Consider the following 24,503-nt stretch of genomic DNA (forward strand, 5'->3'; position numbering starts at 1 on the left):
GCCACCAAGACAACCAAGAACATGCACTGCAACAAACCTGCTATGTCTGCTATCTGAAACATAGGGCTTGTTTGATACAGGAATCGCATATGGCACCAAAAACGAAAATATGCAGGAGATGCATGTTGCGGCGAGTGTCGCTGCACTCATTTAGTGCAAAGTTCAATACTAGTGCACTGATCCACAGCAGCACTGTGTGGCACTTTAGCACCTTACCTTGCACACTGAGCAATTAAGGATGGTTGTGCGGGAGGTTCTGCTACACCTTTTAGGGCCTAGGAGCACAAGTTGCAGAGAAACTTGTGTGGACCAAACAGACCTATGAGTTATAAATATCTTGATTTTCACATCAAGCAACAAAGACTGTTTAGAGAACGGTACAAGATACCTCCCATAATCTGAAGACTGCATTTGAAACCTTTGCTTTGTGCTTCGTACTAATATGTCCGACTTGCACTTTTGTCTAAGGTTATTTGAAAATGAAAGCATGCACACCTCAGTGGAGAAAGCCCTCTGAGGGCACTCATGTAGCATGACAATTCTAGTTCCTATTGTCAACAGTTTCGGAGCGTTACTATTTCTGCACCTTTATGCTTCCAAAATAGGCACTAGTGAACATAAACTATACATATACCTTTATACAATAGATAATTATTGATGAATCTTATGTCAGACTTGAATATGACCCTCAGGTCAGTGCTTGAGTCCATTTTAATGTTTTGCTGTAAGCATTAATAGAAGCCCTAGAGGGGTTCATTTTGATACTATAAGTAAATTGAATCAGGCGTGAATTCAAATTAGCCAGCAACATCAAACAATTTATTCAAAATAGTTTCTAAAGAAAACTTTTCATGTGTCACAGATGAAGACATAGAAACAGCAATACCTTATCATGCACTGAAGCAACAAATGCTCACAGACCATAATCACATAATACAAAGCTTTGTTCACAAATACATGCATGTCATGCTATTTAAATAAAATAGCATGCAAATATGCTATATCACAGTACCTTTTGTGAAGCAAGCGAGAAATAGGGCACGTAATACTCAAGGTCATCAGCACAACCCTTCAGCCAAAAATCTGGAGCTTTAGAAAATATCACTGCGGAAGCAATTACTGCATGGATGACTTCAGACAACACAAAAATGTCTGACAAACATGTCCCCAACACCTTAATACACAACAAAAATTGTTGTCTTTGGCAAACACTTCCACTTGGAGGAGTCTTTATATAAAATGCCTCAATGAATGTACACCACGTTAAAAAGAAAGTGGGACTGAGATATGCTTCCAATGTCAATGAAACCGGTGGTTAGTTATTACTATCGTGCACACCTCACCAGTACCTTGTATTTTGATTATTCTGATTTTTTTGGTTCGCTGGGTAACTCCGGATATCAATTTACTGGCTTATGTTTCAGTAAAACACATTTAGGTCTCCAATGAATACATCAGATGAGATTAACTACAGCATGATATGTTTTCTGTAACTACTTTTTACATGTTCGAACAAAGGCCCTCAACATAAAGAATTCCAACAAAGCTCACTTGTAAGTCTCAGCAGTACCGCTTTCACACACTGTAGATGAACAAAATGTATCCAATACCAGACACCGTGGTCTCATGAATGTGACGGCACATACATCTTGCACTTGTTGAATTTGAGATGACCAGTTTTGCTTCCTGCCTAGAAGAGGGTATGTGCAATACTAGTTCGCTACAAGATAAGTATGCAAAACCAAAGCCAGTACAATTACGGTTCTCACTTCTTTTGTTGTTGTTGTTGAAACCAGTAACTGGAACAAATGCAGTGAAAACCACCAATAAAAGTGGCAGCACAATTCATTTAAAGGCCTGCCCTGCTATGTTGACGGAAGAATTATTCCACTCACACCATGTGTGGTTGCAGAACTGCCATTCTGAAATACACTGCCATGAATGAGCTATTGCAGAAATACAATGTGGGAAAAAAGAGCTACAAAAATGACAGCATTGCTGTAAATAAATGCATACAATCTTTTTAAAGGCAATATAATTTTTTTTAACAAGGATATGGGTCATTAAGTACATGTTTCTGAGGATAAAAATTAAAAATTACTGATACTGTCACATTGGAATGACAGTTACAAAAAACAAGTGCTGTCGAACGGTGAGGCAAGTCTTTACTTACAGGGTGTACATGTAATATCTAATTGACTATGGTCTCATAAATCCTTTCAGCTTCTCCACATTTTTCTCAATATTGTGCACGGTGTTTCGGCCATAGGTTCTCTATTTATGTAAACTTTCTGCATGCTAGTCTGAACACCCTGTATATATCAAGAATGTTACAAAAGAAATACTGATTAAAGTTTATCCATATGCCAATGTAACCAATCATCACACGTATCACCACCAGAACGTTAAAGAAGCATTACTGCCTATCTATGGCACTGAGAAGTTCTCCCATGGGATACTTGTATACCCTGGTCAAAAAATTGGTGACAGAGCAGGTAAAGGCACGCAAAATCGCTCATATATATTCTCTCCCTCTGCCTTCTCTTTCATAGGTTGGCATTCTAAATTGGCTCATAAAGAATGGTGCTACTCGAAAAGCATCGATTTTTTCTAAAAGAGCAAACTTTTTTTGTTTCACTTGTTTGGTCATGTTCAATTTCTCTAACTCTACTGACAATAACAATCAAAGCTGAAACTAACTGGAACAGGGTTAAAATAGCGTTTAAAATGGACAAGGCAGCTTTTAAAGAAAGTGTGCATTGTCTAGAGACCGCACACTGTGGCAGCTCGATGTTGCAGTCTGAGTGAGGAATTCTTTAAGTAAAAGTGCATTGTCAAAATAACCATGGTTGCCCAAGCTCCCTCGAAGCATGAAATAACAAATAAGCATACTTTACAAATAAACTTTCAATTTTACCTTTAAAGCATGTTTTTTTCTCGAGGTGCAGTTCCTGGCAAGTTTTCATGAAAGGTAGGTGACAGAGTGGGTAAAAACAAGCTTGTATACAGTACTGCTCTCATTTGGTGACACTGTACATGTGTCATACGCTAATATGGATGGTACAGATGTTCTTTATTATGGATAGTACGGACGGTAGACCCAAGCAATGCAAGGTCTGCATGCTAAATTCTAAAACTCTATTAATTTCCTGGGATGTGAAAATTTTAAGACTTCCGAGGTTCTAATTTTTCACCTTTGTCATATGCTTTTTCGCAAGTTTATAGCATTCTACAGTTTAAGCAGAGGAATATGAGCCATGAATAGTTGGCACTTATGGAAAAAGCAGAAAATTCAGAAAAAGTGAGGGCAAAAAGCCTACATTTTACACATTTTCACGGTACAGAACGACAGCTATGCAACTGCCTAAAAAACTGATTACATACTTCAAATAAGCATAAAAAACAATGAACAGCCACAGTTTTATTGCTCTAGATTATACAATTTTGAAAAAACGTCTTCGAGTAGCATCATCCTTTAGGGTTTAGTTATATTTGCAAGAAGTTTATTGGCAAATGTGTTGCTTGTTATCTTAAAAAGAAAAAGTTGCAGCGGAAAGCAGCTGATCACAGAATGAAGCTCCAAACCTTCAGACACAATTTCCTTAAACAATGACAGCTAAAATAGCACAAATATTTTTAGAAACAATGATGCAGTGCACCTCAAGAACATAGGATTTTGAAAGATCAGTATTGTCACTGCAACTAGAAATATCAAGGGCCCCTACAAATTCAGAGTTATGGTAGGGATTATGCTTACGTTACCTTTCCTTCCATTGCATGCAATTAGTATACTAGAAACAAGTGTCTTTTGTTGGTGTACATAAGTAAGCATACACACTACAGCAGCCTGTTCACCATGCACATAAGTGCAATTTCGTGCATCAGCTTACTCGGCAACTGAGTCTAAATGGCAACATGAATAGAGAGCTGCACAGACATTGCAACAGTATTGTGCAGACAAAACTTTTTATGATGCACTGTATTCAATCTTAGCAATTCCTGTCTTCAGCAAAAGAACACCCATATTATCACAAAGCTTTGTTGAGAGAGAGACAGACAGAGGGGGAGAATGAAGGACACCAATTCTAAGGATTTCCAAGCAGTGCCAATAGTTTTCCGTTGAACTTGTATTGTTATGCAGGCACCGCTAAAGGGTAACAAAAAAGATTCTATAGTGTAACAGTCAAATCCAGTACAGTAGTAATTTCTGCACACATTTCTTGGAATAGGTGGTCAAGGCAAATGTGCATTTAAATATAAGCAAGACTGTCATTAAAATGGAGCTACTTTAGTTGCTGCCCCACTGAAGGCCTTATCTTTGAAGTCTGCAGTGAGGTGAGAAATGCATGACACATGGCTGAATAACAAACAATAAGGTTTGCATGCCTGCCCTACAAACAAAATATGGCTCCCATTCAAGTATCAAGACATCACCCAAATTTCACTAGCTATGCTGAAAACCACTCTACTCACATGGCTGAATTACATTTGGCATCCAACACCACTGAGTATTCTACCAGAAAAGAGCTTATACACACTTAATTTTGCAGCATGAAGACTGCTATATTTATGGATACGTAGGCATAACAGCTTTTTTAAAAAAGGAGTGACATCACACCTTCATCAACTAACTGACATACTAAGCCCTCTAAACTCCAAAATAAGAAAAAATAAAAAAGATACAGCCAAGCATCAGAAGGTACTTAATAATTCAATGTTGGCATCTTCGGATGGTCATTCTTGAGCACTCTAAAATGGTCCCAAAGGGCCAGTCTTGTATGGTCGAAGAGGGGCACTCCAAATAGTATTTACCAATTACACAACTCCAAATCGGCTCCCAGCAGATGTATTACCACTGGAGCAGCCCAAAAACCTATTCCATTACCACTTTCAAGACTCCACCCGTTCCTGAGGAAAAACAGTGCATAAAGAACACAGACAGGCTGAAAAGAAAACAGGGCAGGCGCTGTTTCTTTTCAATCCATCCATCGTCTTTAGAGGCTGTTTTTCATCATTAATTCGTACCAACTTGCCCAGCTTTAATCTGCCCGTTCTGCTGGTTGTGCACATTTCTGTGGTTGTGCTAATCCTTTTCACAGCAACAATGATTATTACCAGTGTCACGCAACCAGCAGTGGCACTGCATTACAAGAAGTTCCCCTAATTTTTCGCTTCCTCCTCCCTCACTGCTCCAGAAAGCAGATGGCCATTCAGGTGGTGTAAGAGATATATCTCTCACTTGGACCCACAGTGCCTCCAGAATCACTCCAGTGGTATTCAGAGGATCATAGAAACCATCGAAGATGCCAAACGACACTTATTTCTTTAACTCTGTCTTTGTACCTAGTACGTAGTGAATGCATCATAATGCCATGACACACTAGCTTCCCATGCTTCTGCAAGTACATCCAAAAGAAATACATACAGTATTCTTACTAAATACTATAACTCAGAAAATGTGTCAGCACATCGTTTGAGGATACTGTCTAACTGCATGTATTTGCATGTTCTCTGTACATGCAATCTGCACGAAATTTGTACACTTGTTTTTGTGCTAAATGCCATAAAATACAGCTCCACTTCAGAGATAAATGCTGTTCCTTTTGGTCAATGTAGTATCTTTGGCTATAACTCATTGTGGTTCCTCTGAAAATAAAAAAAAAAGTATTGAATAAGGAGATAAAGAGACAAGAGCATCAACACTTGCAGAAATACTGAAGTTTTCAATATATACACATTAAATCAGACAGACAGCAGCTTGCAAAAATTTCAACAGAACGCTTCCCTCACATTTTATAAACACTGTTTCAGTAGTTTATGAGGTAAGGCAAGAAGTGCAGTTCAACTTCTGCAATGCAAAAAACCAGAACCACGGTATCTAAAAGGTTGCTCATACTGGTGTTAGCATAAAAATACAAGCACAAAATACAAGCAAATACAAGCTGAAATCTAGAAGTAGCGTCAGAATGCTTTAGTAAATTTTACCACCACTGTCGGACAAATGTCTAAGGTTCTGTGTCATCAATTTAAAGGCAACAAATAGCTACCATAGGTTCACGGTACCAGCAAAGGGTCAGTAAACTGTCAGTGCAAAACCATTTATGACAGCAAATTGCAAGAATGCTAAAATTAACAGATGAATTTGCCACCACTTATGCTGCAGCTCTTCACTGATCTTAAGCCTTTGAAGCGGAAAAGATTTTTGAAGAAGCCAGTTGAACATGCATTGAAAACACCATAAGTATCGCCTGTTCTCACAAGGAGAGCAAAGCATACAGAATTTCTCAGAAAAGCTGACATATCAACTTTATGCACTTTTATCTAGCCCGTAGATGAGACTTAGTAGTGGGCAAAAAAAAAAAGTTCACCAGAACTTAACCCCACATAATGAATGCATCCCGCAACTTGGCACAATTTTTTTTTGTAAGAAGGTGCCTTCGTATGCAACTTACACAGTATGCGCAAAAACAGGGTAACTTTTGCAATTCAAACTGCTCGCTTCTTTCATATTTCCATCCTCAGTGCTGGTGTACATTTGTCAGAGGGGATGTGGTAAGACAGTTTTTTTCCTCTCAGACAGTATTGTTATGAACATGACTGGTACAGATGTTGCAGGGGTCACAGAGCAGGCTTGTGTGAGATATGGTGCACATTCCTTCCAAACACTTCACACTACATGTAAATGACTGAACCTAAACTAGTACTACTGTATTTCATTTTTCATACTATACCAATCTGTACTGACAAGATGATATAAAACTATTTCAGCTTTTTCTTGTAGCGAGTACACATACAAGATCTTCATAATTTCTGTACTGTGTCCAGTGTTGGAGGTCTTGCTCAACAATGTGAGCGCCTGTTTAGTGAAATCATGGATCAATCATCACATTCGTTCGAACAAAAAGAGGGTAACTCATAAGTTTCCGGGGATGAATTGAAATATCTTTGCACTTATCATGCTTTGCACTTATCATGCTTGCACTTATCATGCTGCACCAGTGAAGTTTTCTTCACAGCGCTATAGGTCACGCATAAAAAGAAAAGGACAACACAGGTTCAATGCGCTGTTGAAGTTAAGATCGCCTTCACTGGGAATTCATTCTATTCATCACAAGGCCAGAATAGCTTCCTTCGAGTTCGAGGTCATGAAGAGTGATATCCCCAAACAACCAATATCTTTGCGATATCCCCAAACAAGTAGTGACGTCTTTCTTCTCTTCGATCGAGATCGCTTGCCAGATAGCAGTTTTGTTGTGACACCCGCCTCCTGAACGATCGCGATCACTTGCAAGATAACTCTGAACTGCAGTTGGAACTTGATTTAACAAAGTGATGCCCATACTCAAATTATTTCGTTAATTGGGAAGTTTGTAAAATGGAGAAACTACTTTTTCGGTCCTTCAAAATCTGCAATCGTAACGTAGCGACATCCTAAAGCTACACTGGCATTGTCTTTGCCGCCAACCCATGCCTGCACGTGTAAAAAGTTCACGAGGGTGACCCGAGAGCGTCCCGGACATAGGGGGCACCATGTCCGAGCAATGTAGGACATGCAGACGGTCACGTGAAGCCATGACAGGCTATACCAATATACGAAGATGCTGTGCCACAAGAGACCTTAGTCGCGTCGAGCCTGTTGCAGTGATTGTGCAGTGATTGTGCGAGCAGCCTGAGTGAGAAAGTTGCGAGAAGATCACTGATATCTGTAGCATAATCCATAAAATAACTAAAGCATCCACAGCCGTCTTTAGCGTCATCCGGTACATAAGAGCACTACTGATTGCCAAGTCCGCTGTTCCGTGCATGGGTGTGGCGTGCAGCCTCATCAAAATAAAGCTAGGGTTGTGAATAGGGCGCCTAGATGTTTTTATGCAAATACGTTAGAGCGCACGGTTGCAGAAGAACCAGTCTCTTTCAGAATTAGAAGAAAGTCACTGATTCTTTACCCAACCTTTTCAGGAAACACTTCGTCAAATCGAGATTGTTCATTAATTCAGGTTGATGACAACACTGAACTTGTTACTTGACATTCGGTGATAACAAAAATCACCAAATCGGGCCTTGACGCACAGCATGTGTGGTGCAGAATGTGGAAGTACCAGAGGACGCTGCATGGGGATGGTTTAATAATGTGTGATAGGATGCAACAGAATATCCACATGCCACGCATTAGCCGCATGCTCTTCCTCTACACTGCTCCAAAGGTAAGGAGAGGCATTAAGATGCACCCTTTTCTCGCAACTACTGTGGGAAAATATGCGGCTTTGGCGGTCATTCTCCACTGTGCGATGCGTGGCGTGCGCTAAGTGATTTCAAAAATTGCATTCACAAAAACTGTGTGCAAGTCAACCATGTCACCACTCGCACCATCAGAAGTTTTAATTTATTGCAACGGATTACTCCACGGTAGCAATAAAATTTTGTCACATTAAAATCGTGCACAAACATGCTTCTTTATATTGAGGTGTACAATACCTGGCATTCAATGGACATTAAATTGTGAAAACTGAAATACTTCGTCATATCAAGAATTTCGTTTAATGAAGTTGGTTATATCGAAGTTTAACTGTATTTGTAAACAGCTAGGTTTACATTTTCACATGTTCGTTTTTTAATCATCTTTACTCTTGGTTGTTCATATGTTACAAATGTTTGGTACATTTAATTGTTTCAAGTTACCTGAATTGGTTTTGTAGATGTATAAGGTGATGTACTTAACCTTTCCTAACTTAACTCATGACATTATACGTGATGTACTTTAGCTTGTTATATTTAACTGGTGTGATATGTTGTGCCATCTTATCCTGATTGCTATGTATTGAACTGTTCAAACATGCTATATATGACAAGACAGCAACACGTGTTGACACTATGTCAACACGTGTTGACATATGTCATTTGTTGACTATGTCAACAAATGGAAAGAATATGCACCTCCTTTTCTATGAATCCACCAGTTTTGCTGCTTTACACCATGCACACACAAAAAAGCCAGGCACTCTCTGTAATGCTGAATGCCCAGCATTTTCTAACATAACATGCCAAACAATTGAAAAAGTTATACAAAGTACCTTTACCTGCTGCTCTCCACATTCACATGGATGCTTATTATGAGGTTGAGCCACGTGTTCCATGCCTTCAGCAACTTTGACACGTCGCTTTAGCTTGAGTGAGTATTCTTGGAAAAGCTGTGCATGATAACAGAACACATGGTGTGGTAAGAGGTGATCCAATGCAAACTGTTGGGCTTCCTTGACAATGCCTTGTGCAACATCATCGTGGCTACGTGCCCAAGTCAGCTTTTCGATTAGGTCAGTAAGGTTGTGTTGAAAAGGCACATAATGCACCATGGGAGCGAGGCGCGAGTAGAAATGCTCATAATACTCAGATTCTTGCTTCAACACCAAACCAGAGCCAGCCAGAAGGTAAGGAAGCCGGTAAGCAGCCACAGTGCCATCCACGTTGATTTGGTACTTGTGCTGCAGTTACCAGAAGGTGAAATTTATGAGAGGTTGTTAGGCTGTGCAAGTAGCAGAACAATTTAAGAGCAAAACATCACAGTATCAAAGTTAACTATTGATCCTTAAGTGGCCCCTCACCAGGTTTCAGCCTCATGAATAAACAAGCATGGTGACACTGGTATCAGCAATATAGCATTGTGTTTGACGTGAGTGCATTGTGCTTGATGTGCATTTCTCTATCACCTGATTGGCAGTGTGAATGTGGTCTACTGTTGAGTAGCCTGAACGAAATCCTGCTTGGTCCTTTGGTTGACTGAATTCTAATGTTGTCTTAATTCTATTAGCAACTATCTTTGTAAACAGCTTGTAGAAAATGGACAGTAAGCTGATCGGCCTGTAATTTTTTAAGTCTTTGACGTCGCCTTTCTAACGGATTAAGATGATATTGGCATTCTTCCAATATTCTGGTACCCTCACTATTAAGAAACATTTCGTATACAGGGTGGCCAGTTTTTCTAACACAATCTGTCCACCGTCTTTCAACAGATCTGATGTTACGTGACCCTCACCAGCAGCTTTGCCTCTTTGCATTCCCTCTAAGGCTTTCTTTACTTCCCATGTCGTTGCTGGTGGGATGTCCTATTCCTCTGGCCTACTACTACCTCTGGCCATGTATCTTACCGGGGGCTTAGAGCTAAAGAGTTAATCCTTTTTAGCTATTACGCTACGTGTGCCAGGCTTTTTGTATGAATAAACCTCGACCACATGCATGGGGCACTTGTAAACCATCGACAAAAGTGAAGTTACATAGCACTTCATTGCAGTATCTAGTGAAACGTGTAGACATGAATATGCAAGTTCAAGGGCTCCATGTGCATAGTCTGAGCAGAATGCCTATCCATGATACGATGAACTTTTACTAATTTCACAAACGCTGGGGCATGAAAGGCGAACTTGTGGAACAAAAGTGAGTAGCTATCAAATGACAATGAAACCGCGAAACCACAGCAAGATGCCAATTGTGGTGTGGATGATACAGGCTGCACAAGCTGCCGCTAAGATGAGAAAACAAATTCAGAGCACTTAGGTTTGTCTGTCGAAATATCCGCAGCCATAAGGTTCCTGCATTCCATGAATGCAGGCATGCTACTGCAGACTATGCCAAATACAAATGCTAAAAACTATCTCCTGTTACAGCTTGTTTTGTGAAATCAATTTTAAAAAAACGCTGGTTACATATAAGTAGGGCTCCGTGTTTTCGGTTTTATCCAAAAAAATCCAATAAACATTCGCCGGTAAAATTTTTTGTCGCAGGTTCGGTCCCTGCCGGCGGCAAGTTATCTTTTCGTCCACTTTACTTTCTTCACATTTATATCCTAATTACTACAAATAACATCCCCTATACTTTCCTTGACATTAATGTCTGTTAGTTCTCATTAATATTTTTCAATTAGTGCTTCTTGAAACTGATGACATGAGCCAGCTCCTGAGTGATTTTGTGAACTATCAGTGCTATGAGATATGTAACATTGTTGAACCCCTGTCGTTTTGGAGACTTCAGAATGTCCAGTGGCCAGTGCTTTCTCACCGCGCGCTGCGTCTTGTGGCGTTTCCTGTTTCTAGCGCTAACGTTGAAAGGGCATTTTCAAAGCTGAGAGTCGTCATTCGAAAGGAGCACGCTTCGATAACTGACAGCAACCTTGCAAATTATGCTTGCATATTTTACAACAAGCTTTAAGCATAAGGTTGTTATACACACAAATACAGGTGTTTTAGCTTGTGCGTATATGTTTTTGTGCATTCAAACCTTCTAGAAAAAAAATGTGCTTCGTGTGTTTTGATGTTTTAGTAGTCAGATATAAATTGATCTAAGATTTAGGGGTTTCGAGAATAATGCGAAACTCCGAATTTCGGAGAATTGGGGATTTACAAGAAATAAACTCCGATAAATGCCGAATTTCCGCCAAAAACATAAACTCCGATAAACACCCGCCGATTTTCAAGAAAAATAAACACCGGAAACACAGAGCCCTACATATAAGTGATTACAGAAGAACTTAACTGAATTACAGGGTCTGTTACAGAGCAAAAAAAGTAATACATCAATTACAAAAATACCAAAGATATAATTGATTACAAGCAATCTATTGCATGTAATCGATAACTTAGAATAAACCTTCTTGCTCAACAAGTTGGTTGATGATGCCAAACGAGAATAAAACGAGCAAAACCGGACAAGTTTGAGTCTACTTCTTGCCCTTATCCAGTTTTGTGTATTTTATTCTTCAGCATTATGTACGAGTATGAGCTGTACACACCTATGATGTCATATGAATTCTGCATAGATGATAAGCTCATGTTGCCATTATGTAGCAACAGCACACTATTACTACTTACTACAGAGCACTTCTGCACTAAATCTAAATCCCTTTAGTGCTCTAAACAAGAGCTTCTTTGGAAGTCAATAGAAAGGTGCTGAAAGAGTCGGTCACAATACATTATTTGAATAGTCTTCACGGAGAAAGCACAACAGATACCATGAACAGCTGAAGAACATTATTGTAAAACTCCTGTCAACTATACATATCCAAAACAAATACTGGTAAATCTTAACTGCACAAACCTCAAAGAAATCAAAGAAGGAGACGTGGCTGGTCTGTGGACCATATATATCCATCTTGTCTCGAAAAAAGAAAAAATTTGTGAGGGAAGCATTTAGTAGGTCCGGATGACGACGAGAGAGAGACACAAGGTCAAGGCGTTCAGGGCAGCTGTCACGACCTCGCCAGAACCCACATGGGCGTTTCTCTTTCCAAGCTGGCCCACTGTTCCCTTGCACAGAAAGAATATCTAGAGTCACCCTGCAAAGAATACATCAAAAAGATATGCAAAAAAGCTGAACAGGTGGTTAAAAAAGGCCCCTAAATTAACCCCGTCACTTTTTACACATCTCAAATGTGTGCATCACATATATCATAACAATGGTTGTTTGCAAACAAGGTGATACTACATGCCTAAAGGAAGCCCCAAATCCTTGCAAACATGACAACGCTATGCTCCTCGGGAAGCCCACATATTCAAAAAGCAATCTTGTGCTCCTTTCCGGGATTTTCTGGTCTTTTTCTCACACTTCATCATAACAAATGGCTCCAGCACACGACATCACCAGGCTAAATACTGTGTTCTGTTTATTTCCTATGAGCCATATTTTGTACAATTCCCATTTTAATGTCTCTTACACTGATGATATGACAAATAAAAAAAATTCAATAAAACCTGTCAGTTGGTTCGCTGATGAGGGACAATATTGCTAACATGATAAGAGCTGGCTCTAGGTTCTATGAAGAGAAGCAGGGCTCTGCAACACGGATGGTTCCACGAAGGTCCCGTTCAACTGGCATCGCAGAGAGTGCAATTAGTGGTGGCCAATGCAAGAGTGCTTCTTCTGTTGCACTGATGCAACTCTCAGCTTTTTCTGCACTGCATGGAGTTGGTGAGAGTACAGTGAAACAACTATGGGGAAGGAATGTTTAGGGGAGGGACCCCCCCCCCTAGAATTTTCCGAGTTTGCTTGCGTATATATACACACACACACATACAAACACACACACGAACATACATAAAATATGGTTTAACCCCTCCCCGAAAAAAAATTTCTGGCTACGCCCCTCACACTGCTGTCTTTTGATGCACATTCAGCTGTTGAATTTCTATCGACTATGAACCAGCTACTATCTCAAATATCCACTCTGAGGAGCCATAAGGATGAAAATCAGGAGGGTAATATGTGAGCTGAGCTACAGCTACATAATAATGGGCAGATTACTGCCTCAAGCATATGTGGCATGATACATGAAAACAAATGTAACTTTTCCACAAAAACTATCTGCTATCTAAAGCTTGCCTTCGCTCTACCTCTCTCCCTCCCTCTCTCTCAAACACACAATTAAGAGCAAAAAATGTTAAAAGTAGCAAAGTTTGTTGGAACATACTTTGTAAGGAAGGATTGCAATATGGCCAATTCTGAGCACAATCCCTTAATAGCAGGTACCACAGGAACAAACTCACTAGCTGGTTAGCACACTAGCTAATATGGTTTTCAACAGGTGGACGTCTCTGACCTTTTATTATGTTCAGTGGCAGTTTCATGCACAGATACCCCCTTAGCAAATACATGACTTATAAGAACTTACAAGTTAACTGCATTAATGAAAAAAATAATACTTCTTTGGTAGTCCAAAAACTATAGGCTGTCTTCTAAAATGGACAGTATAGTGCAGATGAACACTAGGCTGGGTTTTTATACCCACTAATGAAGGTTCAAAGAATTTGGAGAAATTATAAAATGATGGCTGAATAACCTTTCAGCAATTACCAGCAGCATAAGAAATTTTAAATTCTTACCTGCCCATCATTTCCAGGGATGATTCTGTTATGTCATAGGTGGGCATAACAATATCGGTGCTGCTTTTTGAGCCACACCATGAAAAGAAAGGAATGTGGACTCCAGTGTGGCTCCTTTGCTCAAGTGGCCAATCACCAAGGTTTACAAGCATTTCAACATCCGGAAGACGCACCTAAACAAAGTTGCACTAGACATCAGTTAGTGGTGTCTCAGTTTTTAAAAAGTTCACACAGCAGCATAATCATTGCAAGGATTGTCAGTGTCAAGAACTACAAAACAAAGATGATGCAGTTACCTTTCTAGCAAGGGACAACAGTATCTGGTCCATGAACATGTTGAACCCAACATGTTGCCCATAGCACTTTCGGTAGACCTTAGGAAACAGAGAAAAACATCTGCAAATGCACAGAGCACAGCAAGAGAGGGAGAGAGAGAGAAAAATGTGCCATTTAAGGCTCCAGTAAGCTTAGAAATGACAAGCAGCATTAGACAGATATAGAGTGACAGGCGAATATAGTCCACCGGTGATCAAAAGGAATCATTTTCTCAAACGTGAATTATTACGGTGGCATGCACTTCATGATCACAAAGCACAAGATAATAGCGATGACAGGCAGCCTCCGCGGAATGCAGTGCCTAACCTTCTCTATATACAGGGTGCCCCAGCTGACTCCCGCCAAATTTTAAAAATATGCTGACACACTTTATGACAACATGACCAAATGCATGCCACTGATTATTGCATGGAGTAAGTTGCACTACTTTTGAATTTTCTTAATTGCTTAATTATACAAGCTTAACTAACTGCAAAAGCAATGATGCCAGGCAAAAAGTTCCAATTAGAATGTTGTAGATCGGTTTGCAAAACATCCAATCAGACAGTTTCTAACTTTTTATCTATTAAGTGTTGTTTTTCTTCATGCTCAATAAATACATTTATAAGGCTGGCAACACCTTGAAAACTATATCATACAACACATTTATATATGTCTTGAAGCATTGAAGTGAACCTTTCTTCAATCTGGAGTATTTATGCACTCACCTACTAAGCACAACTGTACATAACTTCAGTCTGTGAGACAGCTCATCTATTCGTAAGGTGTATCAAAATAAAACACTGACCTCGTTTTTAATAACAGCATAATGGCAAAAGCTAACAGAACCAGGACGGTCAAATCGACGAAGGGCTTCACGAAGCATCTTCTTCATGTCTATCTCTTCAAACCGTGCAAGATCCTTAAGGATTTGAGGATCCACTGTTGGACATTTTGTTTGCAACAGCCACTTGTCAAAAGAAACAGGACAACTGCAAGCATCATGGTGGAGAGGTCCTACAAAAAGAATTTGAACTGTAAGTATTTAATCACATAAAGGCATGACACCGCCAGATCATGCTAGTTGAATTATGAAACAGAGTAACCAAATACGGATTGAAAAACCTGACTAAGAAAAAAAAAATCAAATTTCAGGGCTGATGAAACAGGTGTCACCTGAGTGCTGCGTATCGCACAATTGTGATGGTGAATTTTTCGCTGGCAAAAAAAAGAAATCGAGAAACAATACCTAAACAAGTATGAATGTCAACACCTATTGTTACAGCTAACATAAAGTCGCTCATAATCTTAAGAAGGTTGCTACAAGGTTCAATGTTCCTGTGGTCTTCTCGGCGCCACGCAAATTGTCCAGCGTTTGTAGGCGAGTAATGAAACCTGGTGATACGAAACGTTGCTGTGATATTAAGCATGAGCATCCTTTTGGGGAATGTTGTGTCGGTGCGGTGTATTTGATTCCTTTGAGCTGTGGCAATGTATACATCGGCCAAACAGGCCTATGCATTAATGTTCGGTTACAGGAACATGCGCTGTCCATCAAAAATGGTACAGGCTCGCATCTGCCATTTCATTGTAAATCTTGTGCATGTGTGCCCCTGTTCTCATCCAGGAAAATCTTAAAGCGAAGTTGTGACGCAGTCGCAAGAGAACTGGCTGAGGCCTATTTCATTAAATTGTACGGGAGTAGGTGTGTCAGCGTTCCCTCTATCGTCCTGCACAGCAGTGAGTTTGTTTTTTTGCAAGATCGCTTTTGACTTCGGCCGTCTGCGCATGTGTGTAATGGCATATATATTGAGCGTCTTTTCGAGAATAAACAAGTTGGTAGTGTGCGCTTGTATACGTCTCTTCTTCCTGTTTCGTCCTTGTCCCTTTTTGCGCCACCCTCTTATACTTTAACTATGCACCAACTAGCCCCGCAACAAATTTTATTGAATCATTAATTGTCTTCCATATTGGCGTTACTTCGAAACACCCGCCCAAAATCACAAGGTCATGTGTGCTCAAACTTCGGTGATGATGAGAGCACAGATGACCACCTATTGAAACGTCAGCCATCCTCTCTGAGGCCCTTATTCCTGTTCATGCCTCTATAGCACAATGTGTTTCTATCTGTCGGTTCCCACATGTACAGGGGTGGTCAAAAGTTCCCAGGCCGCAACGCCCGGCTGAGGAGCAGCAGCTCGCTGCTATCGGGGCGCTCTCATCGCAATCACGCCTTGGCGCACGCTGGCGTCGAGCGTGTGCCTGAAGGGGGAGGGGCACCCCTCTCCATTTCTTGCTCTCTTTGATAAGAAAGTGACGTATAAACTTGGTGCGTCATGTTCCCTCACTGTCTGCTCGTCGATTTTTTACTACTGTGCAGCGTGTAGCGAAGCGGCAGTCTTCCAGAAAACTGACGCATCACGAATGCGGCCACATTTAGCTAGGCACCACATACATTACCGTGGTTTTCGGCTTCCTGGAAAACAATGTCCTGCGTTTAACTTTCCATTGGCACTGCGGTGGTTCTATCAGCCGTCTTCGCAGGCCATTTCGCTGCATACGAGCTTGGTCGGAGCCAGAAATGTATTCAGAAGAGCTTGTGTTGGGGCTAATTGGAACATCTTAGTGGAATAAGCAGCGCTGCACAGTAGTAGTTTATACCTAGGTTCCTTATGAAGGAGAGCAACAAAGAGAGAGAGGGATACACCCCCCTCCCCTTCCACGCACACGCTGGACGACAGCGTGCACCAAGGCGCGATTGCGATGGCAGCGCCCCGATAGTAGCGAGCCGCTGCTCCGCGGCCGGGCTTTGCGGCCTGGGAACTTTTGACCACCCCTGTACTTCGGATTTCAATGATGAAAAGGCAAGAGAAGTCACACGAAGGTGTTTCACTCGTGATAATGCCATTACTGATAAGGCTGCCATGGAAATATCTGTGAATAAACACATTACAAATAACTTTTTGCCTTACAACGAAATTCTGACTTTTTTGCCTATTTCACATTGCTGATTAGGGCAATAATAAAAATATGTCATAGGAAAAAGTTATTTTATGATGACGATTTTGAGGGAGCTGCGTTTTTTTTTTTCCTTTGAAATAAATCAGACTATGCTTCAAGCATAATCCGATTCACTTAAGCATAACAGTGTTTATATGGCATGTTGGCCAAGAGCTTTGCAGCATCCCTGCATTCAATAGGTAGTGTCCAAATACGTGCCCCTGTGACAGCTCTATCCGGTTTATTGAGTCAAATCTCGAAAGCTACGCTTTTGATGACTGCATGTACTGGAAGTGATTTGGGAGCCTGAAACACATCATAGACACCACATTTTGGCCACTCCAGTGACCTTCCTTGATTATTTATATCTAAACGACCTGGACTGCACAAGGCAGTGCTTCAGTCAATGAGCACTGTATATGCACTGCTAGGGTTTGGATAATCTGAGGTTCAACCATTTCTGTGGAAATCAACAAATCTGCATTCACGTATGGGAAATGTACTCCCTCATTTCCATCCTTCAGCACTTTCAGTAGATCACCTGCACGCAAGAAGTGTGCACTGCTGGAGCTGTACGTCAGTGCAAGAAAGAAAACTATACAGTTTTCAGTTTTTCAATCTCACGCCCTTTACAACTGTACCTTTGATCAAAACTGGCGCCTCCGTGAGGGGAGATCCATTGAAGCTGACCTCCACTTGTGCTTCTGGACAACTTTTAAAGAGTTTGTAGCGAACAATGAAAAGTCCGTCTCTTCGATTCAGGACCTGGGCCCAAATGCTGCAGTGGCTGCTGGTTCCCGTGATGGACACACTCAGATTCGTCGAGGATACTGCTGTAAAGCTACAACAAAAGTGTGTTGCGTGAGCTATGCAAGCATCGTTTCAGAAAAAGAAGCCACTCGCGAATTAATTGTATGAAAAGTTCTTTCTTGTTGACCGTGATGCGCGCCGAGAGCATCCGACAGTACAAAGTCAATGGATAACATAAGATATCAGCACTGTTTAATAATTAATCAATATCAATGGGCTACTACTTCAACTTACTTGTTGCCGCTAGCGTCAACGACGTGCACAAAAAAGTATCTGGCTGGAAGGTTGAAGTCTCCTCGAAGCCCAGGGCCATACAAGCGCGCCGACACTTGAGGCTGGGGCCGGCCGTTGGGCCAACTATTTTGGCCGCATGCATTGACGGGGCACTTGTCTTCAGCAGCGACAACGGCTGCTAGCAGCACTGCAACCACTGCAACGCTAAGTCGTACCGCAAGCAGCATTCTCATGCTTTTCGAAAACATCTCAGCAGCCCGAATCGTGCCTTTCACCGGTGCATAGTTACAACTTGGCGCGGTCCCGCCTAGACGGGTTTATCAAAGTACCACGACAGCATAATCAGCGGATCGCTTTCACGCTAGCCTACTTGCGGCTAGCAGTTCCGAAAGGGATCGTGCGCACTTTCGGACGGCGCTCCTTTCCACTCGCCTCTTCCGAGCATCGCTGACACCGTACGGACGACCCGGACGTACGACTCCTCTCCTACGGGTCGTTTTTTTTTTTTTTCCCAAGTCACTATAAGCGAGCATTTTATTATTTGTTTTGCCACATGGCACCCCCTGTGAAGCTTTTGCCGCCGTGCTTCTTCGTCTGCAGTTGGTACGGTGATACGGGTGCTTCGATCCGGGAGCGGGGAACAATTGCGCTTGCTGGTATAGGGGGTATGCACTGTACCTTGATCCGCGAGGTGGCGATAGCATCGCCGGGCAGCGACGCCATTTTGGCGGTCCGGCCGTTCGTGAGCGCAGAAGCAGGTAGCAGTACCGGCAGTATCGGGCTACGTTCTGTATGCGTTCTGCTTAGCCCACACACAGCAGTGTCTCGTGCGCGTGCGTATTTATTACGTGAAAATCTTTGAACGAATTTATTTGCGTGTGCGGACAGACTGTACGTGCCGTGGTTGCACGTCAGCCGGCTGCGACAATGGTGAACTGCGCCGTGTTTGGTTGTAACAACCACGCGAAAAAGAAGCCCGTGGATCGGAATGCTGGCTCTGTAGGTTTCTTTTTCATACCAAAGGCCAGCTTTGCGGGTGCAGTGAGCAGCTTGTGCCTCACCGTCTTCTTTGATGAGAAGCCACGGCGTAAGGAGCTTTTCATTAAATGACTGAATGACAAACCTGGGAGTACAAACAGACAACCTCAGTGATGTGACCTAAACATAAATTAGAAAGCTATCGTAGCTGCAACGTTGGAACACTAAGAAATGTCTGAATAAAGCAACGTCAACGCTGATTTGCACGACGTAAGTGATCGACGCAACGCGGATTCTTAAATTCTGGCGATAGTGTTTAACGCGGAATGGAGTTAGATCGCGGATTGGAGGAAGCTGCGCGTCGCCCTAGCTAGAACTGTCGCTTAACGCTTGCGATAACTCAGCTACACACGAGCAAGGCAATCAGCGGTTGTTGAAATGCGAAAACCATTTAGAAACAGCCACTGGCAAGTGCTGTAATCCCTTCCTGCCCTGACGTCCCGTTACCGTGTTTACGGGTTTCACACGGCGCTAGCACGATAGAACAAACGCGATTAGAAATAAACGGGGAAGCCGGCTTCCTTTTCTGACAACAGCGATTGTGCTGTACGGCAGAACTTCGACGCCTGCACTAAAAAGCTGCGATAAATCGACTACACATTAGCACCGCACGCAGCGGTTGTTGAGAAGCAAAAACCATTTGAAAACAGCACTGCAGTAATTGCTGTGATCTCTTCCCTGCCATTACATCCCGTTACTGGGTTTACAGTATCGGCAGAGCGCTCGCACGGCACAATAAACGCGATTACAAGTGGACGAGGGAAGCCTGTTTACCTTTCCAACTACAACTATCGTGCTGTCTTTGAGAACCTTGACACCCGGCTGTTGAACCCATCCGCTGATGGAGTAGTTGTGACCGTGCATGGATTTATAAGCTTTCAGTTGCTCACGCGACACAAAACTTGTCTCATAAACAAGGTAGTCCTTTATGTCTGTGAAGTCGACCCGCGGCAGCAGGGCAACATCGGGTTGAAGTTCAGCGTCTTCGAGTTCGAGTGGGTCTACGCCGCCGCACAGACGACCTTTCTCCAGGTAGCGAAATCGCGCAGGTTTATCTAACCCACGTGCGTATGCGCTTAAATCCATTGCAGGCCATGGGTGCACCAAGAAAAGCGAAAAAACAGATAGTTCCACAGTGCCACCGTGAGCGCATCGAACCAGGCTAGTGAAAGAAACCCACGTGACTGGTATGGCAAATTGACCCGCCATCTATGGAGTGGGATCAGAGTTCAAATCTGCGTTCCGTCTCTTTTCTCCCAACTCTCTTCAACCCCCTCTCTGGCGGGATCAACTCCCTCTCCTCCGGGAGGCGCGCTTTCCGCCGCCTTGCTGGCGCCGCCGCGCCGACTTTGAAATCCGTTGGAAAGTTTCGTGTCTGGCGTTGGTAAGGCGCGCGTTAGCCGTCGTCGCTCGTCCGTTTGACGGTGCGCGCTCGCTGTGTGCTTGTGCGACGCGATGTTTTACGACTCGGGATGTTCGTGCATAGTGCTTTGTTGCTCGAATACTTCCAGAACAAGTCCCGGAATATATGTGCCGGCCCCCAAAAGAACAACAGGTGAGCGTGCCCTTTGAGTTGCGGCTTTCATTGTGTCAGTTTGAATTCACGTCCATACCGAGTAGCTGTTCTCTGCAGTGGGGCTACAGTTATTGTTTTCAAAAATGACTGATTCGAAAAGGGCACGATGCTGCGTTTAAATCGTTATACGAACAAGCAGCGGTACATGAAGCCCATGCGACGTAACTATATAGTTACAGGCTTACAACTCTCACAGAACCGCGTGCTTGAATATGTGCTTTGCATTTATCTCCAGTTAATTACTCGCCATCGCCTATAACCGCGTTTCTAAGGCTGTAGGTAAATGTATAAAAACTTGTGCTGCTCTGGGACGAACAAACGAATTCACTTTTGCACGAGTCGACGGCGCTATTTATCTGATTGGAACTTGTTCCTTTTCTTCAGGGCGGAAGCGTTTTTAAAGTACTCCGGAACGCCACACAGCTGATTGGTGCGCCCAGAGAAAAGCTGAAGAATTGCAGAATCGGCGCATTTCAAGAAGAGATGCCATGAATCCTCCGATATCATCTGTTCATTTTCTTCGCGTTTATCATCACTAGTTTTATGAAAATCAACATTTTTGGAAATGTAGTCAATAAAGTGCGGCCAATATTAGTTGTGGTATATGTGGAGTTCGTTTTCACATCTTTAAAATGATCTTTACATGATTATTCTATTTTTAGGTATTCAACTGCTTTCATTGTTTTTGCATTGCAGTGAATGTTCAATTTTGTTAGTTATGATAATTTTGTGCAATATCGTGCGCATATATCAGAAGCTCTTCTGCACTTTTGTGAGTATAAAAATTGTTTTTTTATTATGTGCCCTAATGTTATGCTGTTTTTTTTATTCCACTGTTCTTTAAGTTCTTAACTTTGCCGATACCTCATGTGCTGTTTAGTGGTCATGAACACGTCTATGTGAATCTCCTGTTCATCACTTCTGTTAATCTCCTGAACCTCTGTCGCACCACATTTGATGAAAATGTTGATTTTCGGAAACGAGGACAATAAAACGAGACCAAAGATATTTTGTGTTGTGAGTGCAATTCATTCTTTTGCGTTCTGGCACATGCTGCACGACTGCAGTGTGTTCAGAATGCTTGATTGCAAATTGCGTACATTCAAACGCGCAACGAACGCGCGGCGCAGCACGCGCAAGCGGATGCAAAAAAAAAAAAAAAAAACGCCGGCGCAGCACGCGCGAGCGAGCGGGCGGGCGAGCGGGTTCATGAAAAAAAGTGGGGGAGGAGGCTGCGCAGCACGCGCACGCAAACAAAACAAAAAGAATAAAAAACGGCGCTTGCGAGAGAGCTAGGAGAGGAGGTGCGAGGCGCGGCTGGTGTTGCCATGACGACGCATACCGTGTGCGCCGCCATTCTGCAGTTTGAGCTTCTGAATCCCAGCCGCCAGGATAGTAACTGAAGGGACGTTTGGCGCTGCCAGCGCTGACGTCATGAATTAAGACGTCCTATGGGAGGCATAGAGTTTCCTAAAATTAACTAGAGGGGACTCTGGCGCTGCGATCGTTCAGCTACCATGGGAATGATGGGTAGTACACAAATTTGCCTAGTCTTCGTGCTTGGGGCTTCAAACGTACTTGTGGCTTTGTTTATTGCTGTGTTTTGGCGTTCGTTTCGGATAAAAGAATAGACCGTTGTGAACTTCGTGACCAGGTTTGATTTGGTTAGCCTAAAAAAGTTAAAGTGGTGAAGTGGAACTGCTGACTTTTGCTGAATTTAGTTTTGCGACAAAGCGGATGCAGCCGACGCGGAGCCAAACGGAGCCGAAAGAACGAAGTTTAGACAAATTTGTGTACTACCCATCATTCCCATGCTGGCTGAAGCGTCATGCGTTGCAACTCCCATAGACACTAGCGCCAGAGTTCCCTCTAGTAAGTATTGTAGGAAACTCTATGATGGGAGGTATACGGAGTAACCTCCCCCTGATCGAACCACCGAGACCGCCAAAATGGCGACATCCTGGAACGACGCTAGCGCTCCTTGCGGATGACGTCAGGTGCATACCCCCTATAGCCTGCAGTTTTTTTCGGGGTAGGAATTCAGATTGAACCGCATCCCCCCCCCCCCCCCCCCCCCCCGGCTATAATGCCCGTTGGTCTCATATCACGCGCATACGAAACCTGCACCGCCGCTTCGATCCTAAAAATCGGCTTAACAGCCATTGAAACACAAAACCTCTATAACACGTCTTTAAAACGTTTAAAACCTCTATAAAACTCTATAAAACATTTTATAGAGGTTTCGTGTTTCGTGGGAGCCAGCTTCTTGTAAACAGCTCCACGTACGATTCCCACAGTGTGCACAATCGACATGCTTTTTTCTTTTTCTGGTTGAAGCGTACATCTCAGTCACAGGGAAACACAATAGGGAGTTTTCGAATGGGGGCCCCAAAGAAATAGCGTCGAGGCCATTGCATGCGCGAGACCCAAACAGCGTTTGGGTTTTGCGTTGGGGACGCTATTTCTCGTTAGCGGGAGCCCCAAAGCCTGCCCCAAAAAATTTGCGTCAAACAAACATCACGACACTCACTGAAGCGACGGCTCTTGTCAAGACATAGAACTGGGGTGACCTAGAACCGACGTGACCTAGAACCGGGGGAGTGTCCAAAGTGCTGCAGACCCTATTCGACAACTCTTAGCTTCTGCTTGACCTAAAGCGAGCACACACAAAGGGTTTTGGGACCCCAAACCTCTGGGGCCCCTATTCAGAAACTCCCAAATAAGAAATTTTTTACCCATGTCAGAGTACTTACTGCACGCGAATACCCAAAACAACCAACGAAATGCCCGAAACCAGTGCTTTTGCTTTCCATGGGTGCACCACAGAACATGGTGCGCAGCAAAGAAAAAAATAGCGAATTGTACCCCAGCAACGCTAACACGACAAACTTTATTCTATAGGGTTCAACACAATATTAATGAGAACTAACAGACAATAATGCCAAGGAAAGTATAGATGTTATTTGTAATAATTGGAATATAAATGTGAAGAAAGTAAAGCGGACGAAAAGATAACTTGGCGCCGGCAGGGACCGAACCTGCAACCTTCGAATAACGCATCCGATGCTCGACCACTGAGCTACGGCGGTGGTCATCCTCCCGTCCACTTTATGGTATATATGTACATTTAAGCCTAGGAGTGTTAGTCAGCGCCGATCGCAGCCATGGTGGTGAGTGTGGAACACATTTTTTCTGCCTTTTTGGCGTCATGCAGCCATGGCGCCGATCGCCGCCATGGCTGCGATCGGCGCTGACTAACACTCCTAGACTTAAATGTACATATATACCCTATAAAGTGGACGGAGTGATGACCGCCACCGTAGCTCAGTGGTAGAGCATCGGACGCGTTATTCGAAGGTCGCAGGTTCGGTCCCTACCAGGCCAAGTTATCTTTTCGTCCACTTTACTTTCTTCACATTTATATTCCAATTATTGCAAATAACATCTCCTATACTTTCCTTGGCATTATTGTCTGTTAGTTCTCATTAATATTGTGTCTAACAAAGAAAAACGAGCCCTTAAAAGCCATCTTCTTTCCTTCATTCTATAGGGTTCGTAATATTAGCATTGCTTGGGTACGTGCACTATAGTCGAAATATAACGTGCGTACCCAAGAGGCTAATTAGCGTACATATGATGCATGCAGTTGTAACAAATGCTAATGC

At 42.6% G+C, this 24,503-nt stretch overlaps 2 protein-coding genes across 3 annotated transcripts in view; one reads left to right on the forward strand and one right to left on the reverse strand.

Annotated features, from left to right (window-relative positions):
• Nucleotides 1–24,503, forward strand: part of LOC119406972 (small nuclear ribonucleoprotein-associated protein B) — a 373,302-nt gene that overhangs the window by 311,342 nt on the left and 37,457 nt on the right. The window lies entirely within an intron of this gene.
• LOC119406911 (protein O-glucosyltransferase 2) lies at nt 803–18,699 on the reverse strand. 2 transcript variants are annotated; one of them, XM_037673693.2, is made up of 8 exons: nt 18,225–18,699; nt 17,822–18,021; nt 14,989–15,197; nt 14,162–14,239; nt 13,866–14,038; nt 12,085–12,322; nt 9,072–9,479; nt 803–5,646 (listed from the first exon to the last, which is right to left on the reverse strand). In XM_037673693.2, the coding sequence occupies exons 1-8, from the start codon at nt 18,470–18,472 to the stop codon at nt 5,626–5,628; spliced, it is 1,575 nt and encodes a 524-aa protein (XP_037529621.1). In that variant the 5' UTR covers nt 18,473–18,699; the 3' UTR covers nt 803–5,625. The 2 variants fall into 2 exon arrangements, with proteins under 2 accessions (XP_037529621.1, XP_037529630.1); XM_037673702.2 differs by having other exon boundaries at nt 9,078–9,479; nt 18,225–18,697.

The sequence above is a fragment of the Rhipicephalus sanguineus genome, chromosome 1 (assembly GCF_013339695.2).
Source record: "Rhipicephalus sanguineus isolate Rsan-2018 chromosome 1, BIME_Rsan_1.4, whole genome shotgun sequence".
Classification (NCBI taxonomy): Eukaryota; Metazoa; Arthropoda; class Arachnida; order Ixodida; family Ixodidae; genus Rhipicephalus; species Rhipicephalus sanguineus.

What these genes read in the sequence shown, in the direction of transcription:
- LOC119406911 (XM_037673693.2), bottom strand. Translation starts at nt 18,472, where the DNA reads ATGTTTTCGAAAAGCATGAGAATGCTGCTTGCGGTACGACTTAGCGTT. An exon ending in GTTGACGCTAGCGGCAACAA is followed by an intron (nt 18,022 to 18,224) that starts GTAAGTTGAAGT and finishes CTTTTGTTGTAG; the next exon opens with CTTTACAGCAGTATCCTCGA. An exon ending in TGTTGTCCCTTGCTAGAAAG is followed by an intron (nt 14,039 to 14,161) that starts GTAACTGCATCA and finishes AACTTTGTTTAG; the next exon opens with GTGCGTCTTCCGGATGTTGA.